Source organism: Trichoderma gamsii (assembly GCF_001481775.2).
Source record: "Trichoderma gamsii strain T6085 chromosome Unknown Scaffold_1.2, whole genome shotgun sequence".
In the NCBI taxonomy this organism is placed as follows: Eukaryota; Fungi; Ascomycota; class Sordariomycetes; order Hypocreales; family Hypocreaceae; genus Trichoderma; species Trichoderma gamsii.
In genome coordinates this window covers 691,461-708,526 of record NW_020171338.1, presented here as the reverse complement: position 1 = coordinate 708,526, position 17,066 = coordinate 691,461, and the positions used below count along the sequence as shown (strand labels likewise).

General features: G+C 44.6%; 4 protein-coding genes across 4 annotated transcripts; 2 read left to right on the top strand and 2 right to left on the bottom strand.

The window, feature by feature from the left end:
• Window positions 1–59: 59 nt before the first annotated feature.
• TGAM01_v200193 (hypothetical protein) lies at window positions 60–5,897 on the bottom strand (the record flags this gene model as incomplete). The annotated part of the gene is made up of 4 exons (XM_024548506.1): window positions 60–275; window positions 1,531–3,207; window positions 3,268–5,151; window positions 5,220–5,897. 4 exons carry the CDS (start codon window positions 5,895–5,897, stop codon window positions 60–62), a joined length of 4,455 nt encoding a protein of 1,484 aa, XP_024406721.1.
• Window positions 5,898–6,772: 875 nt separating this feature from the next.
• On the top strand, window positions 6,773–8,212 carry TGAM01_v200192 (hypothetical protein; the record flags this gene model as incomplete). Its single annotated transcript, XM_018809145.1, has 1 exon — window positions 6,773–8,212. The coding sequence occupies one exon, from the start codon at window positions 6,773–6,775 to the stop codon at window positions 8,210–8,212; it is 1,440 nt and encodes a 479-aa protein (XP_018657622.1).
• Window positions 8,213–8,897: 685 nt separating this feature from the next.
• On the top strand, window positions 8,898–12,590 carry TGAM01_v200191 (hypothetical protein; the record flags this gene model as incomplete). The annotated part of the gene is made up of 4 exons (XM_024548505.1): window positions 8,898–10,236; window positions 11,307–11,364; window positions 11,509–11,917; window positions 11,991–12,590. 4 exons carry the CDS (start codon window positions 8,898–8,900, stop codon window positions 12,588–12,590), a joined length of 2,406 nt encoding a protein of 801 aa, XP_024406720.1.
• Window positions 12,591–13,826: 1,236 nt separating this feature from the next.
• On the bottom strand, window positions 13,827–16,609 carry TGAM01_v200190 (hypothetical protein; the record flags this gene model as incomplete). Its single annotated transcript, XM_018809143.1, has 7 exons — window positions 13,827–14,940; window positions 15,007–15,128; window positions 15,207–15,259; window positions 15,325–15,563; window positions 15,637–15,984; window positions 16,057–16,097; window positions 16,169–16,609. 7 exons carry the CDS (start codon window positions 16,607–16,609, stop codon window positions 13,827–13,829), a joined length of 2,358 nt encoding a protein of 785 aa, XP_018657620.1.
• Between the last annotated feature and the right edge of the window lie 457 nt (window positions 16,610–17,066).

Below are 17,066 nucleotides of genomic sequence, written 5' to 3'. Positions count from 1 at the left end.
GAGTGCCAAAGGGTCGGGGGAAACCAGCTCCCGACATGTATTTAATCGCCCTGCAGCCACTAAACTCGACAATGGCTAGCTCTGATAAGAAGACGATCTTGCCAAGAGAATGTTTCGTATTTGAGGATAGCGTCATTGGTGTAGAAGCTGGGAGGCGGGCTGGAATGAGGGTTGTTTGGGTGCCACATCCAGATTTCGCGGTCGAATATCGTGAAAGGCAAAAGCTTGTACTGGCAGGGAGGACGGGGCTGAGCGAGTTTGGAGACAGCTGGCAACTAGGGGAGGTCGATGATGACTGGGCCGAATGTATATTGAGCCTCGAACAGTTCGATTACGATAAGTACGGCATTGTTGTGCCGGCCTAGCTACTTCTCTCCGAAGACTTTCAAATGGTACATAGGTCATTTTTAAAAAAATAGAGCTAGCACATACGACCATATCCACTACAATATACGGGATCTCGTGAAGCTCTTGTCTTGCGTGGGGTGGCTTCCAAATGCGAAGTCACATTGCTTGGTTTTTTGGAGGCCTATGAAGCTCCCTTTATATAAGGCTGGGAACAGTTAACCTAAGGGGATCAAGACATAAAGGATAGGTAATTGCCAAGCATCTTTAAGACAATCACTCATTATATGGTACCATATGATCACTGTTGGAGCAACACAAGTCATTTTTGATCGGGATACCGCAAATCGGGCCGGAGGTAAGGATTGGCTTGGCGTAAGAAGAGATTCAACAAATTCACTCACGTTGCAAACAGTGTAGAGCGCAGAATATTGTGACTGATATACCTTAGAAATAAAGCAAAATAGACTAAGATGCAGAAGGCATAAACAGAATATAAGAGATTCCAAACAAACTCAGAATTCAGAGCTTGGGTTCTATACGCTTGGAAAACTTAAAAAAGAGCACACGCCTTGAGCCAATTCCTATAATCACTTTGTTATCCCAGACACGACATGTAATTAAATCAGGATCTTCAAATCGGTATTGAGAAGGTAAGAAGATCAAGTTCTTGTTATTCCAAGTTATCCAATTCCGATCATTACTGATGCCAAAAGGATATGACTCAGGCGGAGATTCTCGAGCAAGTTCACAAAATGCCGTTCTTGCAGATGAGTTACTTATGGGCTCTGACGGCAGTTGATCTTCTATGCTGACTGGCCATGCTCCGATATTGGTGATCAAGACGCCTGGAAACCGGCTATCAAATTGAATTGTTTGAATCAATTGTTCGCCACTTTGTAGTACTTTGTGGCAAAAATTGGTTCGAAGGTCCCATATCTTGATAGTCCCCTGTATGTCTAGAGACAAAATTCGAGTTTCATCTTCCGTGAATGCAAGACTATGGATTCTCTTTTGGGGCAAAGAGTGGTGAAGAACGCTCTTTGCTTCACGCTGGTTGCCTTTTTCATTTTGAAGATCCCAAATCATAATTCTGCGATCATCTCCGCCGGACGCCAAGTAGCAGCCGCTTGAACTGAATGCGACACAATAGATATAGTCTGTATGGGCTGAAAATATTCTTACCTGTTCGTTCCCCTCGCTCTCAGTGTCAGAATCGTCATCAGAGTTTATTCTAGATTCGGCATCGGTGCCAATAGCAAGTTCTTCATGGGCGCCCTGCGTGATATCCCAAACTCTTACTGACCAGTCGTCTGATCCTGATGCCACAAAGTGCCCATCAGGGGATATCTCCGCACACCTCACCCAATCATGATGGCCCTTCAGACAGCATCTCATTTTGTAGCTATCTACGTCCCAAACGCAGACTGTACGATCTTCAGAGCTTGAGACTAGAGTATCACCATTCTGAGAAAATGCAAGGGAGAGGATCTCATCGTCATGTTTCCCGAGCGATGTGATGAGTTCTCCTGTGTCAGCACTCCACAAACATATTTGATTATCAGAAGCTGAAGCAAATATTTCTTTGTCAGGAGGATTTCTCCTCGGAGAAAATATGATGAAGTTGATTGACTCTGTGTGCTCTTCAATTGTATGATTAACGGCTTGTCGGTGGTCAGCCTGGTCAACTTGGTTATGAGGCCCCATACGCCATTGTTCAGTAGTATCAGTATCCCAGATCCTCACAGTTTGATCCTTAGACGAAGATACTAATTTATGCCTTTGTGGAGCAAAAGCCACCGAAAAGATCATCCTATCATGTCCAGACAGTTTTCGCTCAAAAATGCACGAGAGCCCATGTCCGGAATTTTCGCGAATCACTTTCCAGATACTGATGCTTGAGTCAGATGAACCTGAGGCGAGACGCAAGCCGTCAGATGAGACTGAAAGACAGGTAACATCCACCATACCTTCGCGGAGAGTACATAGTGACCGAGTCTCCCCGATACTTGTTGACCATATACGCAGCGTTCCATCATCTGAGCCTGAAGCTAGGAGCTTCGAGTCTGGCCAGAATTCGAGCGCACAGATTGTATCATCATGTTCTTCAAGGCAGAGATGTCGTTTGTCGCTTTTTGGATCCCAAATGATGATTTTTGATGATAAAGAATATGCCAAAAAGGAGCCATCTTGGCTGAATGTCACACTCATGGCCACGCCCATCCGATCGGTAGTATCTTGGTCTAGAGTTTTCTCAATCCATACACCTAGCCTCAAATCGACAGGAAGTTCCCAGATAAGGACATGATCTCTGGTTGTAGCGACGAGCGTCTGTTCGACTGGAGAGAAGCTAATATCTCGCAAAGGGCCATAATGCGAGGCCGATACAGACCGCACATGTTTACCGGTGAACACATCCCAAATCTGAATGGTAGAGCGGGAGAGGGCGAACAAGAATTGGTCAGTAAACAGGATGCGATAGACGTAGCTATCCACATAGAATATGTTTTGTAAGCTAGCTGTCTCAGCATCCCATATACGCACCGTTCCGTCATCCCCACCCGAGGCGATAAGTTGACCATTTGGTGAGTAAGCACAGCAGCGTACCCAATCTTCATGGCCCTTAAGACTGTAAATAGCCATCTCGGAATTTGATTTGATTCTCGGCGCAATTTCTAACCAAGGGAAAGCTTTTGGAAGTAAATTTCGTCTCACTTCTGATACGCTAGGCAGAAATGGAAGGCTGCATTTAAGGCTGAGCGCTGAAGGGGCGTTAAGGGAATGGTGAAATTCAAGGAAATATATTATGTCTCGTGTTTTGCTGAGAAAACGCTCAAAATCATTCAATTTTGAACAATCAATCTGGAAACTACATGTTAGATATGTGTCTATATATCGCAAAAGGGGTACATGTATACTTACATTTGCGTTAAAGAGAGTTTCATGCAACCTCTGAAGCAATACGATCACTCTCGATAGAAGGCCTAGCGATGCTACCATTTCTACCCATTCCATGAGAGAGTCGTCGAGAAACTCATTCGCCAACTTGATTCCGATATCCATGTCAGTCGCATCATTGATGCCACACAGATGAAACATCCAGCTGATGATGGCATATGTATTCACACTTTCTTTCTTTATGACGCTGGATTTCGCTAAGCAACGCTCGGTCATGAGTAAATGTTTCGATGACATTTTGTTGCTGGCTATGAGACACTTTTGTATATAGTCGCGGGCTGATGTGTGTGCGAAGCTAAGGTAACCCTTGGATATCCTAACGAACTGAGGACAAAACTTATTCACCAACGTCACCAGGTCAATATGTGGAGGTAAATTAATAAGACTTCTGAGCTCTGAAATGTGAAGTGATCGAAATGCAATAGCTGTAGTAGATAGGACGTCGTAGCACCAATTTCGATCGGAATCAGTAAGCTTCTTAAGCCCATTGTCTATCTCCTGATAGAGCAAAGGAATGTCCTTTGGCAAATTTTCGATGATGCTTTGAGCATGCCATGGTATGCCGTCGGACTTTATAAGACTGCAGGCAATATCAATCCACAAGAAATTGCGAGGCGCCATTTTCAACATCAGAGCTGTAATCTGTTCCCGAAATATGGTTGAGAAAGACAATGCCTCGGCCACTTCAGCGACGTTCAAGGAGATGCACTTGTCGACTACCTTCTGCAAATCATGGCGGTATCTAGGATCGTCGATTTCTAGTTGGAGTTGCGTAAATTCGTTTGATGGCGTGAGAGTAATATCAACCTTGGCAGGATCAATAGAGACCACCCATCTTAGGCGCGGTGATAGTTCTGAAGTTTTGATAATCAGTTTTAGCAGGTCTTGCAATGTCTCGCTAGGACGAGTCATGTCGGCGCAGATCTCCTCGATAGCATCAAGAACAACATAAGTTAATTTAAACTCAGAATCATCAAGCATACTGTATAGTATCATTGATATAGCGTAAAAGTTGTTTTCATCGTCAAATGCTTTACGGTTCGTTGAAGTCAGTTTTTCCTCCAAATGTCCTTTAAGATGCGGTTGCAGCTGGAGGATTTGCAATATCAGATGCTTGATGAGGTATACAATATCATGCTGCTGTTGACTTCTGCTATCACAGAAGAAGTATATGACATTGAAATTCTCATTATCGCGTCGTGTGTCCATGAGTTGCAAAAGTCTCTCCTTAGTTGCCTTTAAAAGCACTGTCTTGCCAAGGCCCGGCGGGCCTGACACCCAGAGCACACGGCAATGCCTTGAGTCATCAAGCCGCCCATCAAATAGGCTTTGATACTCCCTGGTATCCCACGCCCAATCGCACAAGAGCTGATTCAGGGAGGTATCATGGCCATCCAATTCCAAAGGTAAGTCAAATAACCGCAGCCCCAACTTAATTTGAATATCTTCTGGAAGGGCTTTCTCTTCGTACATTACGCGGCGAATGTCACGGATCGATCCGTCACTACATATTTCAGTAAGCTCCGTATGGATTTTATGGCCTCTGAGTTCTTTCACAAGAGTTTCTTCTTCTTCGAAAACTCTTTTAGCTGAGGCCTGATGCGGCGAGTGGCCATTTTGATGTATAAGAGCCACCGATAGCTGAACCGTATGAAATAAAACGGCTTTGTACAGCCTTATCAATAAATCTTTAAGCGATTCAATGACAAGAGGGGCTGGGTCATCGGAATCGCTGTCGCTTGGACTGAATAAGAACCTAGAAAGTCCGATATACCACTCCATTTTTGAGGCTATAACGACGATATCCGATCGAATACCTTCAGGTATTGTACTTGAACACATGCTTGCCTGTCAAGATGTGATTGATCAGTAAAGCTTTCCATATGAGTGTCTATAATCACCAACAACGGACTCACCTCCAATGCCAGACACAGTGGTACCCAAACCAATGACGCGTATCGGTATCTCTCGAGAATCGGTCGCATAATGTTACGGAGGGAACGAGCTGGCCCTTCCATATAGAGCCCTAGATGGACTCTCACATCGGAATCGGCCAAAACGGCGCAGCCGTCGTCCGCCTTCCAGGTATCAATGATTCGATCCATCTGTATTTTCCTTTCCAAGGGATATCGATGGACAAGATCCTCTTCATGGAGCGTGGTTACGGAAGAGCGGCGCTCTACCTGGCCCTTGAGATTTTCTAGCGATAGATAGGGTGCTAACATCCTTTCGTATGCTTCTAAAAGAGTACGATCACTATTTTTTAGGATGTCATATGCAGAATCCCAGAGTTCCAGAGCATCATTGTCGGAGTTGGAATGAATATCGATTGATGATGCGATTCGTGGTGCTGAGCTTCGTATCATCTGGGCAGTATCAGAGGTTGAGGATGCACGCCCTGAAGGAGGAATAGACTTTTGAGAAGCCCAAGATTCGTCGCTCATTGGCATATCAATTGCTGCAAATTTGTCTGGCGAGATTTCTGCGTCTTTCTTTATATTGGCTGTTCCCGGCGAAAGCACATCTGGGTCGTCATCCAGGCTGTTTCCAGACATATCTTTCTTGGCTGCTATCACATCCCTACTCTGTGACATTTTTTTTTTGAAAAACCAAAAAATGAAAAAAAGAAAGAAGAAGAAAAAGAAGAAAAAATAATATTATCGCGAGAGGAGATTTGGTAGTACTTGGCTATTTGATATTCTTGATTTTTGCTTTTCTACCGTCTCTGTGCCCTTTGTTCAGCTAAGCAGATGATCTTTTTGCGAGTATCTTTGTCAATTTGCTTTTATCGGCTCGAAAGTGTTAGAACTCTGCAAGATGAGTTCATTTAGGCAGCAAAGATGGCGAAGGCAGCGAAGGCAGCGAAGGCAGCGAAGGCAGCACTGGTGGCAGACAAGACCAATGCATGCAAAGTCACGTTGTACATGTACAATGATGTGTTTCTAAAGCGTAATGTATCAATGAAGTACTGGGAAGAAGTCTCACAATGTACTCAATACGTTTGCTAAATAGCTCAACAACTGCATGTGGCTGCCTAGCCAAGACTATAAGGCGTGAATGCAACACAATAGCTGCATGAAACAGGAAAAGAGGCAAGCAAGCGGTGGATCATAATCTCAGGACAGCGGAATCAATGTGCACGCACCACCTACAGATATTGGCGTTGCGGAGGTGCACGTATTTGGAGTATTGTGCGTTGATATTTTATAGATTCCCTGTTTTGCTCTGCTTTGCAAGTCGAATGGCGTGCTCCTAAAGCAGTATTTATAAGCCGACAGGCTTTTACAACAAGCAGGGTTCTATTTAGAGGCTGATCATACATAGAAGTTTTGAATTCCAGTTGTAGGAGCAGCCTACTATTTGTAGCTCGTTGCAGCCCGGACTTTTTTTTCTCGGCCTGTCATATTTATGTGAGCGCTTCATAATAATTTGAACAAAAAGAAGACTACAAAAAAAGAGGCTCAGTAAGATGTCACGATTTTTGGGCAATAACGAATTATACGACGAACATGCTGTATACAATGAATTCTGCCCACCCCTTGAAGAGATTGACGCATCTACGCCTATGCCGTTTGATCTATATACTAAATCTGGAGCGGCGGCAGTGGTGGCCCAAGGGAGCACCAAATCTCACTACTCGCCTGATCCACAAGGCATCCCCCTCTACGACAGTGGTGAAAGGTCGGACCACCGTGTCTCCGTCCAGCGAATTGCTTGGGTTGATGGATGGCGGGAGACCGTCACTATCAATGGCGAAGAAGAGCAAAAAGACCCCATGACTCTTGTGGTTCTCAAGTTCTCTTTCAAATCTTTCAGCGCAGATCTCCAAATCAAGACTATGAGAGCAACTTTGACTTTTAAAGACTGCAACCAAACCCGTGGAGATGACCCAGAAGTCCAGGCATGGGCTCCTTTCTATAAGTTGGAGAGGTCCAAGCACTCAGCAGCTGACGTCACATCCTCCAGCAAGCGGAACATGACCGCTTCGGGCGGCTATAGCGGCTCTTCGCTTTCGATTGGATGGGACAAAGAATTCACTGTCTCTTGGAATCAGACTGCATTTGACGAAGGCGTGTCTGAAATGGAGTATAATAAGAAGGGGAGACCGTTTGGTGTCACATGGTTTATGAAACAGAACAAGTTGCAAAATCACGGGATCACGCCAGAGGTCTGGGCTACTGTACTCCTCAAGAGGAACAGTGCGCATGATCCATACTTTGTTACTTTCAGAATTGATGTGCAAACGGGTACATTCGACGACTTGAAACATAATGTTAAGCGGCTTCTGGGACTGAGACAAGGCGATTCAAGCTCTTTTACAGTTACGCCTCGTCCAGGTATGTGGGACCAAAGTAATCACCACGCGGAAGGTGAAAAGATAAGGAAAAACAAAGACATTGATCTTAAAAATCTCGGAAATTTGATTGGTGGTGATAAAGCAGATTTTAACAATGCTTGGAGCCCCCCAGTTGCGAATAACATCGCCACAAACCAAGAATCATCGTTACCAAGAACTACCATCGGAGATGAAGCCGAGACGTACAAAGTGGAAAGGTCAGAGGTTGCCAGCGCGCAACCACTATTGTCGCAGCCACCGGCGCCGCCTTTGCCATACAAGCCACTTGATAGTACCAGTCATTTGGGCGGTTTCATCACGCATGAGGAACAGCCTCAGCCAGCCTGGAGAGTGGATGGCTTCAGCGTCGAGCATGACTCCAGGAGGCTGACTGCTCTTGAAGCCCGAGCGGCACAGACGGAAGCACGCCTAGCAACTCAAGACATCATCATAGCCCAGCTTCGACGAGACATTGAACGTAGAGACGCTCAGTTGGTCAAGGTGGAACAAGCTCTGCGGGCCGTAGGCACTACATTTTGCCAGCTCCAGTCACAAACAAACATAATCTCCTAATAGAAGAAAAGTCCTGGTGTGAAAGATTTCATTAAGATAAATGATTGGCACTTTCATATGCACGTATTTCTGTAATCGGTCGATTTCTCATATCTAAGTAATAATTTGTCTAGTGGTTGCCATTCTTGAGGTTTCGTTCATCATACTATATCAAGAGATTGTCGTAAGATTCCCAACTGTTGAGTTGCTGCCTAAATATTCCCGAATGTACCCAGTAGATTTGGGGCTTTTGGGATGCAAATTTGCAAAAGAACCTGGCGGATGCCATCGGATGAGGTCCAGAACCAATCCGTCACCGAAGTGCAATACTAAACTGACGTAAGAGTATGGCCAATACTAGCAGATGATAGGGGGATAAGAGGCTTTGGATAGACCGTTGGGGTTGCAGCTCAGGAAATGCGACTCACACTTCATGCAACGCTACCCAACCCTCAATGGCCTTCTTGGCTTAGGTACCTACTACCTATTGGGGGCAACACCCTCATACATGCCTATATTTGGCATTTTAGAGTATCTACTAACCTATCTATTCAGTACAAGGAGTATTATCCAAGTCGATGCTTAAAATTCGATAGGCAGAACTATTTAGTGATTGAACTTTCTACATCAATCTATCCTGCATGTCCAACAATTAATCACGTCTCTTAAGTGACCTACAACCAAGCATACTCTTTCATCAGCAATCATGAATACGCCAGAAAGGAAAGACGATGACAAGAGCCGAGATTACGTCGACAAATTTTTGAAAGAATGGAGAAGTGCTCGGCAAGAGAAAACTTTTGTAAAGTCGCAAGCATACGCTGTTAGTAATCTATTCAATCACATCACCGAGGCCATATCCGAGGCCTCCAAAAACAGCGCTTCTGCCAAAGCTGCGACGCTCGATACCGTAAGGAAATTTCTGGATTCCGAGAAAGATGAGATTGACGACTGTATTCTGTGGCTCCTTTTATATACTGCTGCCAGTGATGACTACAGTAAACCTGATCTCGCTGAATCAGATTTTATCATCATGATGGCTCAAAAACATCCGAATCTCTCTTTCGAAACTCCCGATGGAAACTTTAGCCGACCTCAGTTCAAATCTATCAAAGACAGATGCAATCTAAGTAACGGGCACTCTAAAATAAAGAAGAGCAGACAAACACCCTTTCATCACGCGGCCCAGGAGTGCAACGCCGCCGTGATAAAGATTATGAGAATTGCGCTACTTGACAGCGAGTGTGACCGAGCCCTCGCGTACAAAATTGTCAAGGAGAAGGATTCAAGAGCAAACAAGACGGCTTTGCAACATGCAATTGACTCTGGCCAGAAAGGTATTGATACTCTACGAGAGATTCTTGACTTCCCTTGTATGACAAACTTCGCCCTCCTTAACGAGGCGTTTGAAAGCGCCGTGCGAAATGGACAAGAAGAGGCTGTGAACGTTTTACTCAGAAAAGAAGACTTGACCCAGCAACTCATGGTTGGAAACCACATTCTAGTAGCAATGGACCACTGCAGGAAGTCAGATGGAAATCAGTCTTATATGGCGATAATCAAGAAACTAGTTCAACTGATGAAAATCTCCGAGACAACGAATGGCGAGGTTATTGACTCAATCATCGAACTACAATCAATCAAACAGGATCAGAGGCAAGTGCAGGCATTGGAAGCCGATGAGGATTGGATGAGCATTTGGAAAGCGGTTCCAGCAGACGTAATTCAAGAGACATTCTCTTTAATTCATCTGGCGGTGTATCATCGAAGCGTCTCATTTATCACTGAATTTCTCAAAGACGAGAAATATTCGAAGTGGGCAATAACTGAACAGGCGCTACCAAAGAGCACAAAGCGGAACGGCGATGCTGTTAACGACAAGCATTATCCGCTCTGGTATATTGGTAAAGAGTGGAATGGCTCTGCTTTGGGCGATCGAGAACCCGATGAAATATCGAAGAGAATACGCGCAATATTAGTATCTTGGATAGTCCGACAGACTAGGGAGATGAAGACGCTGTCGAAGATTTTCCATGAATCTGGGCGTAAGTCCACAACTTCCATCCCACTTTATGCATTACATGCATCTTGGTTATAGGAGAGAAGGAATTTATTTCTCACATGTGCTGAATATTATATAGAGACTAGTAAGATCCACTCCTTGGTCCTTTTAAACACACTCAGATATCGTCATTGTCAAGTAATAACAGTTTATGAGAAAAGCTGGAGAGCTATGCTTCGACTTAACCTGGTTCGATTCTAGGCAGTTCCGCATTGAAGACTTGGTATACTCCGTGACAAGTCAACTGAAAAATAAAACTCTTCTCTCGTTCGAGGAGACTATACGCTATGTTGACTTTCCGGCCTTCGACTTGAAGATAGACGAAAGAGAGGCATTTGGCGATAACTCTTACCTCACAGTTCAACATAAGGAAGCATTTAAAATCCTAGACTGGCTACGTGATGAGAAAAACGTTGAACGGATTGTTAGTCTTAGAGTTCGCGACAGACTGATAAATCCACACAACGAGGAAGGTATTGCAGAATACATTAACAGATTCCAAGTAGAATATCTTGACTGGCGATTTCTTGACCTCTCTCTCTCTATTTTCTGCTGCAGAGACAGCAACAACAGACAGAACGCTGATAATGGGACCAACAAGAATAAGATGGAAGCTAACGAGAGGATTAAAGAGCTGCACCTATATTCTAGCGGTAAGCGAGCTGTTATTGACCATTGGTTGGGGAAAGACGGAATTCCTACTTTTACCAAGGCGAGTGCAACCCGTTTGCCATCATCTCCTCGAATGCTACTGGTCTATTAGCCAAGTCCACTTATAGAGCATGAAAATTAGTACGTTACTCATTGCTGACCATCGAGTACGAAAGCTATAGCTCAAAAAGCTTCATATTCATCTCGTACGGGTATGCTACTACCTCAACGAAGCTTATGCACTCTGTTTATCCTTCAATTACAAGAGTTTGGTATGAGAGCTGATAATAATGCTGTAGGAAACGATGACGAAGCAAGATTCTGAAAGGCTTCGGACTTATCTCATGGAGGGTTTGCAAAAGCTGAAAGGTACATGTATGGTCGAAGTTGATAACAGAACAGTCGATACCATATTCTGGAATCCAGCTCAAACGCAAACTCTTGTCAACTTAAACGAAATGTAAGTGGTTTATTAGCCTCTTGTGGAATCCCTGTTGGTAAAAAGCCTCGATATATTTATTCATGTACCCCAAGGGCAACAATCTCTCTGTAGCTCTATTGGTAACATTGACATTCTCGGCTGATCATTTAACAACTCCCCTAGAGCTCACATGGTGTCTCCTGTGTTGTCGGAGTTCCTCAAAGACCTTGAGCGCCATATTTCAAATATAGATCCAAAAGTGATAAAGAACTTTCAACCGACAAAGGTGGCCATTATCGATAATGGTGTGCTGAGTATTACTCATACGTCAGCCGCGCAAGAGACGAGCACTACACCATTGAATGGCGGCCAAACAGGGCAAAATATGGCGAGCAAAAGCCTTTCCAGTCGTATCAAAGGGGGTCGTTCATTTGTGGATGATGGCTCAAAGCTTAGTTCATGGCTCTTCGCTTCCGATCCTCATGGTACTCAGATGGCAAACCTCATCTGCTCTATGGATCCATTTTGTGATCTCTATGTGGCCAGAGTAGCAGAACGTACACATGGAATCACATCCGCAAGGGCAGCCAGGGTAAACCCCCCCCCCCCACCTCATATTTGTTTTGCCCCAAGCAGGCATTCTGATTTTCATATGCAATCTCTAGGCACTCAAATGGGCTCTCGATCAAGATGTTGATATAATCTCAATGAGTATATCTATGCTTGAGAAGGATGAAGATCTTAAAAACCAAGTCCTGCAAGCTAAGAAAAACAAAGTTGTTATCGTCTGCAGTACCCATGATGAGGGATCCAGTATCACGACATCCTATCCAGCCGAATGGATGGGAGATGAAGTTATTGTTGTTACAGCCTGCGACGAGTACGGAAGGACTCTTCGTGAGACTAACGAAAACAAATTTGATTTCATGCTACGAGGAAAGAATGTCGCAGCTGGCGTTATCCCATTTATTGCTTCTAGTGAGCGCATTTCGGGCAGTTCTGTTTCGACGGCGCTTACAGCTGGTCTGAGTTCTTTAATTCTTACTTGCCATAAGCTAGCAGTCTTAGGCAAAACTTCAAATAACGAAGACCACAGAAACAAGACACCTGCTGACAAAGTCAGAGACCATATCAACAATAATATGATATCCAAAACCCCCGGATCTAGGGAAATACTACTTGAAAAGTTTAGCGGTACCAATGCTCTCACCCCAGAAGGATCAATGGAAAATATCTTAGTGAATTCATTTAGCATGAAGGATTGATTTTTCAAGCAGAGATTTGATATTTGCTTCCAGTGTTAGTTATTAAATAGGTTGAATAACATTATTGGCGCAGTACAATAGTTCTCTGCATGGTTAGCAAATATATGTACTTGGCCTATCCTAGCACCAGCAAACACCAGCTGTTGTATGTTTTTGCTTCTATTGGCCAGCTTTTTTTATTGAATATGTTTCATAATTTCCTACGGCAAAAAGTATACGTCAGAGAGCTAGAGGGCTAGAGGATCATTTTGCGATCTTTTGGGTTGCGAGAAGCATGCCCTTGATATTATTAAAACTTCCCGCCTCCGTACTCTGCGTAAGTGCAGCCATTGAGGATACATTAAAATGGAGCATTGGTTTTAATTTATGAATAAACAGGAGAAACAGCATTTTATGGGGCTACCTAGAGCTTATGATCTAAAGCTATTTCTGCCAGAACTACATCTAGCTTCTACTTGGAAATGAAAGCTTCTCCCACCTATGGAATGCGCTAGAGGGCTCTAGCCAGGCGTTGCCAAGGGACCACAAAGGAGAGTAGAAGTGTCAGGATCTATGCAAAGGGAGCAAGAGATGAGTTAACGAAGATTAACAGACCTTGGTACGTCGTAAATGAAACTTTGTCTCAAGTGAGGTTGCCTTGCCTATTAAATAATGATCTAATTCTTACATCATTTCTTTTTTTTTGGACATGGCACGGGCAAGAAGCCCTTTCCCTTTGTACACATGCATGCATCGTGGGGTTTAACATTGCACTCAAATGAGCTAGGGGCAGGGCAAATGACAGCCTTGCTTCTCAAGCAGATTATTTTTCGCCCAATTCTGATCGACGACCCCAATATGCCCAAGCAATTGCATTTCTAAAGATGGGAAAAGCTTCGCATATTTTGCATGATCAGTAGACTGCGTTAATTGCATGCTATGGCGGCTCTGGGAAGCCTACTGTTCGCAGAGGTTCTGCAGGACCCAAATGCGTTGACGTACTTTGCTGGACTGGGTGCCGGGAGAGTAGGTAAGTCAGACCTTAGCGAAGAGCACCAACAGCGGGGACGTTTTCCAAGCTGCTGCTGCAATAATAGAGAATTACTTATTACCGACGTCAAGGGGTACAATACATGTACGATGTAGATCTTTTCATAGTGCATATAGATAGATTTGTTTCTGAGAAAATGGCTTGTGGCAACTAAGAAAACAAAACTATTTAGGTAATACATGTACAGAACACTCACGGAACTAAAACTACCATCCAAACGCCTCTTCAAAATATTCAACAGAATTACTCTGATGGCGCATAGCTCGATGTGTCGCTGCCCTGGCTGTATCCGCCAACTCACCGGGACCACAGGCCATCACAGCTAGCCGTGAACCAGACTCGATAGCGGACGCCGCTGCACTCTCAATGAGCGTCGGAATGTCAGGTCTGCCCGTCTTGAAAATGAAAGAATCGGCCTGGTGTACATCACCAGTCGCCTCTTTATCCTCAAGCACACTACATTCTTTCGTCTCTTTGCATGTATTCTCCAATGAGATTTCATCTGGAGACGGTAAAGTTAAATAGCCGACGGAAACCTTTGAAGAATCTGTACAGTAAAATAAACATTTGATGTCGTCCCCTGTAAGTGCTGCCGCGAGTTCCCGCTGAGCAATTCGATGGAGATAAGCTTGTTTGCGATCAGACCAAACCAATGTCAGCCCACGTATGCGTGTTTGACCTGCAGCGGCCCGTGAGACATGATCAAGTATATACGGAATCATAGCCGCAATGCCTGACCCGCCTGCAATAAGAAGGACCTCGTCAAACGCCCATAGTGGCTCGGCCATGCCATAAGGGCCTTCAAGGAGGACAGTCTCTCCAGAGACTGAAGAGAGTTTGGATGTAGGTTGAGACTTCAGACATATATCACGAACACGGCGTGTCCAGCCATCATAGGGGCGAATCCAGAAAGAGAGAATATACTCGTCTTCAGCGACTGCATGAACTCTCGACGGCGGATTTGTGACGTTATTCGTAGCCGGAGAGTCAGTCTGACTCTGAGCAGTTTCATTTGTGGACTGGCTCCAGTATGCCAAAGTGAAAGGGTGATTCTCCCAGCCAGTAAAGTGGAACGGCTGGTAGAGATAATAGTGCTGGCCAGGTTTTGGCTTCACGTGCGTGTTGATTTGGACACGGACGATATTGGCGTCCTGGTCGTAGGAAATCGCGGCGACACTACGGTGGAGTGCTTTTGTGCGCAGTCGAACGTGGAGATTGCAATAGATAACTCGAACGATCCTCAGAAAACGGTCAAAGCTCCAAATGGCAACAAGAGGCCACAAATAAGGATTGTATTCTCCATCGAATATGGACGTGTGGCTGTGATTAGTCATAGTTAGTACATACTAGACATTGGCTCCGGTCATTGAGATGGTAATAACGTACTGGAAAAGAGCGACAATCAACACGACGGATAAAATGATGTGGATCAGAAGGAAAGACTCATAGATCTTCCGACGGAACCAACTGAAAGAGAAGAGAACAATAAAACTCATTGAAATCGTGGCCTAGAGTCAACCAACATCAGTATAAATAGCGAAAATTCCGGGGATCTTCAGAACTGCCGATCAAAAACAGTATCTTACCACGACTCCTAGGCACCACCAAGCTTCATGGAACGATTCTCGGTAATCAGTCGCTAGATTTGATCCCATTAATAAATGACTTCTAAAACAATCCTCTTGAGCACTGATAAGAACTTACCATCGCCTGAAGTGAAATAGAAAGCCGTATAGGCAATGGAATGAATGATAGCTTGCAAAGTCGCTATGCGAGCGATATGTCTGTGGAAAAGGTTGAACGTCGAGAATTGCCAGCCAGTTAGCCAGATGAAAATGTTGTTACGCCCACTGAACATCCACATCAAGGGTAAGTTGGAGTAAGCCATGATGCCCGCTCGGTCAGCGATATATCGCCATATCTGAGGAGCAACGGCAGACCAGCTTTCCATCAATCCATGTCAGCCTTCTGTACCTCACAAAGTGTTTTCTACTTCTCAGTCACATAGGTACTTACTAAAGGTTGCCTTTGAATCCGCGGTAGTTTACGCAACAAAGTATGAAACTAACGACCCAATATGACAAGACGATGAATACCTCAATGCGAGTTGGTATGGTGCATCCGAAAAAGGGCTGGCGGCGATATGGAGGCAAGGCGCTGGGAGTAATGAGGTTCTTCCGGATCCATGAGTACATCGATACAAATGGACGGCTTCTCTCAGTTGCTTTCTCGCGACTATCTGCTCTTCCGGTGTTCTCAGGGTCGATGGATGAAGGTGACAGCCGACTTTCGTTGATCAAGGTGATAATTCGATGCAGAACTCCAATGACAAGAACACCGCCCCAGAATCCATACATCGCGTATCTGCGTAAGTTAAATGTTAATGTCTACTCCTCTACAAGGCCGGGAATATGTGATGGCAGAACTAAATCTCACCCATAGGCATCATGCGTTCGGGCTTCATAATCCCACGTGTCCTGTATGATCTTAATGAATCTCCTCGAAAGCGAGGCAATGAATTAGAAGAATTGGAATGGAGAAAGCGTACCTCTGTGCGAAAACCCAATTCAAACCAATCTCTCGCGATTAGAATTGGCGTCGTGAGATTAGTCAAAATCCTCTCATCATCCTGATCGAGGATAGGAAAGCTGCTAACTGCTTTATCAGTCAAATTTGTAGCTATGTCTGCCACTGGGATGAGTTCCACGCTGCCATAGGTCTGACAGGCTAAGCTGAAGTAGGCGATCCCGGTATCTAAGTCATTGGGCGGGCAATACGCCCTAGAAATAGCGTAGACAGAAGTGACTTTCAGAGGGTTTTGGCAAACTCCCAAATAGTATTCACCATAACCGATGCCTTCAAAGTTGAGATTACCGATGATACCAAAAACAGCGGCAACACATTCCTGGTGGATAGCGACATCAAGGGAGAGTCCAAGCCATGGAAATAAGCCGATAAGACCCAAGCTGACTCTGAACAGATATCTCATGGCTATCATCACCATAAAGTTACTGAGCCCTCGAGACTGACTTATATCCACGGGATATGTGCGAGATCTTCCCAGATTTGAGTACCGGGAGTAATACGATCAGCTTGGCAGCTTGGCAGTTTCCATGGTGAAGTAGTAAGATATAGTATATATTCTGGCTGTGAATCACATGCATGTATCTGCTAGTATCACTGTTGAGTTTTTCTCTTAGCCAAAGTCCCTCTTCCCGCAACTGAGGGCTCTCAATTCCACATAGTCGACCTTTATGCATAGTCCAAGCTCCATCTCCAATGGGCTAGTACGCCCTTTCGTGATCATTCACAGGCTTTGGAAGACTACGTTCAGCTCTTAAAAAACTTCATTGAAGTGGAGGCGTACTCCTAGATATGGGCCTGATCGACGTTCTAGATCTCGTATTAAATGCCTCGCGTCGAAAGTGACTCAATATTTTAGCTAA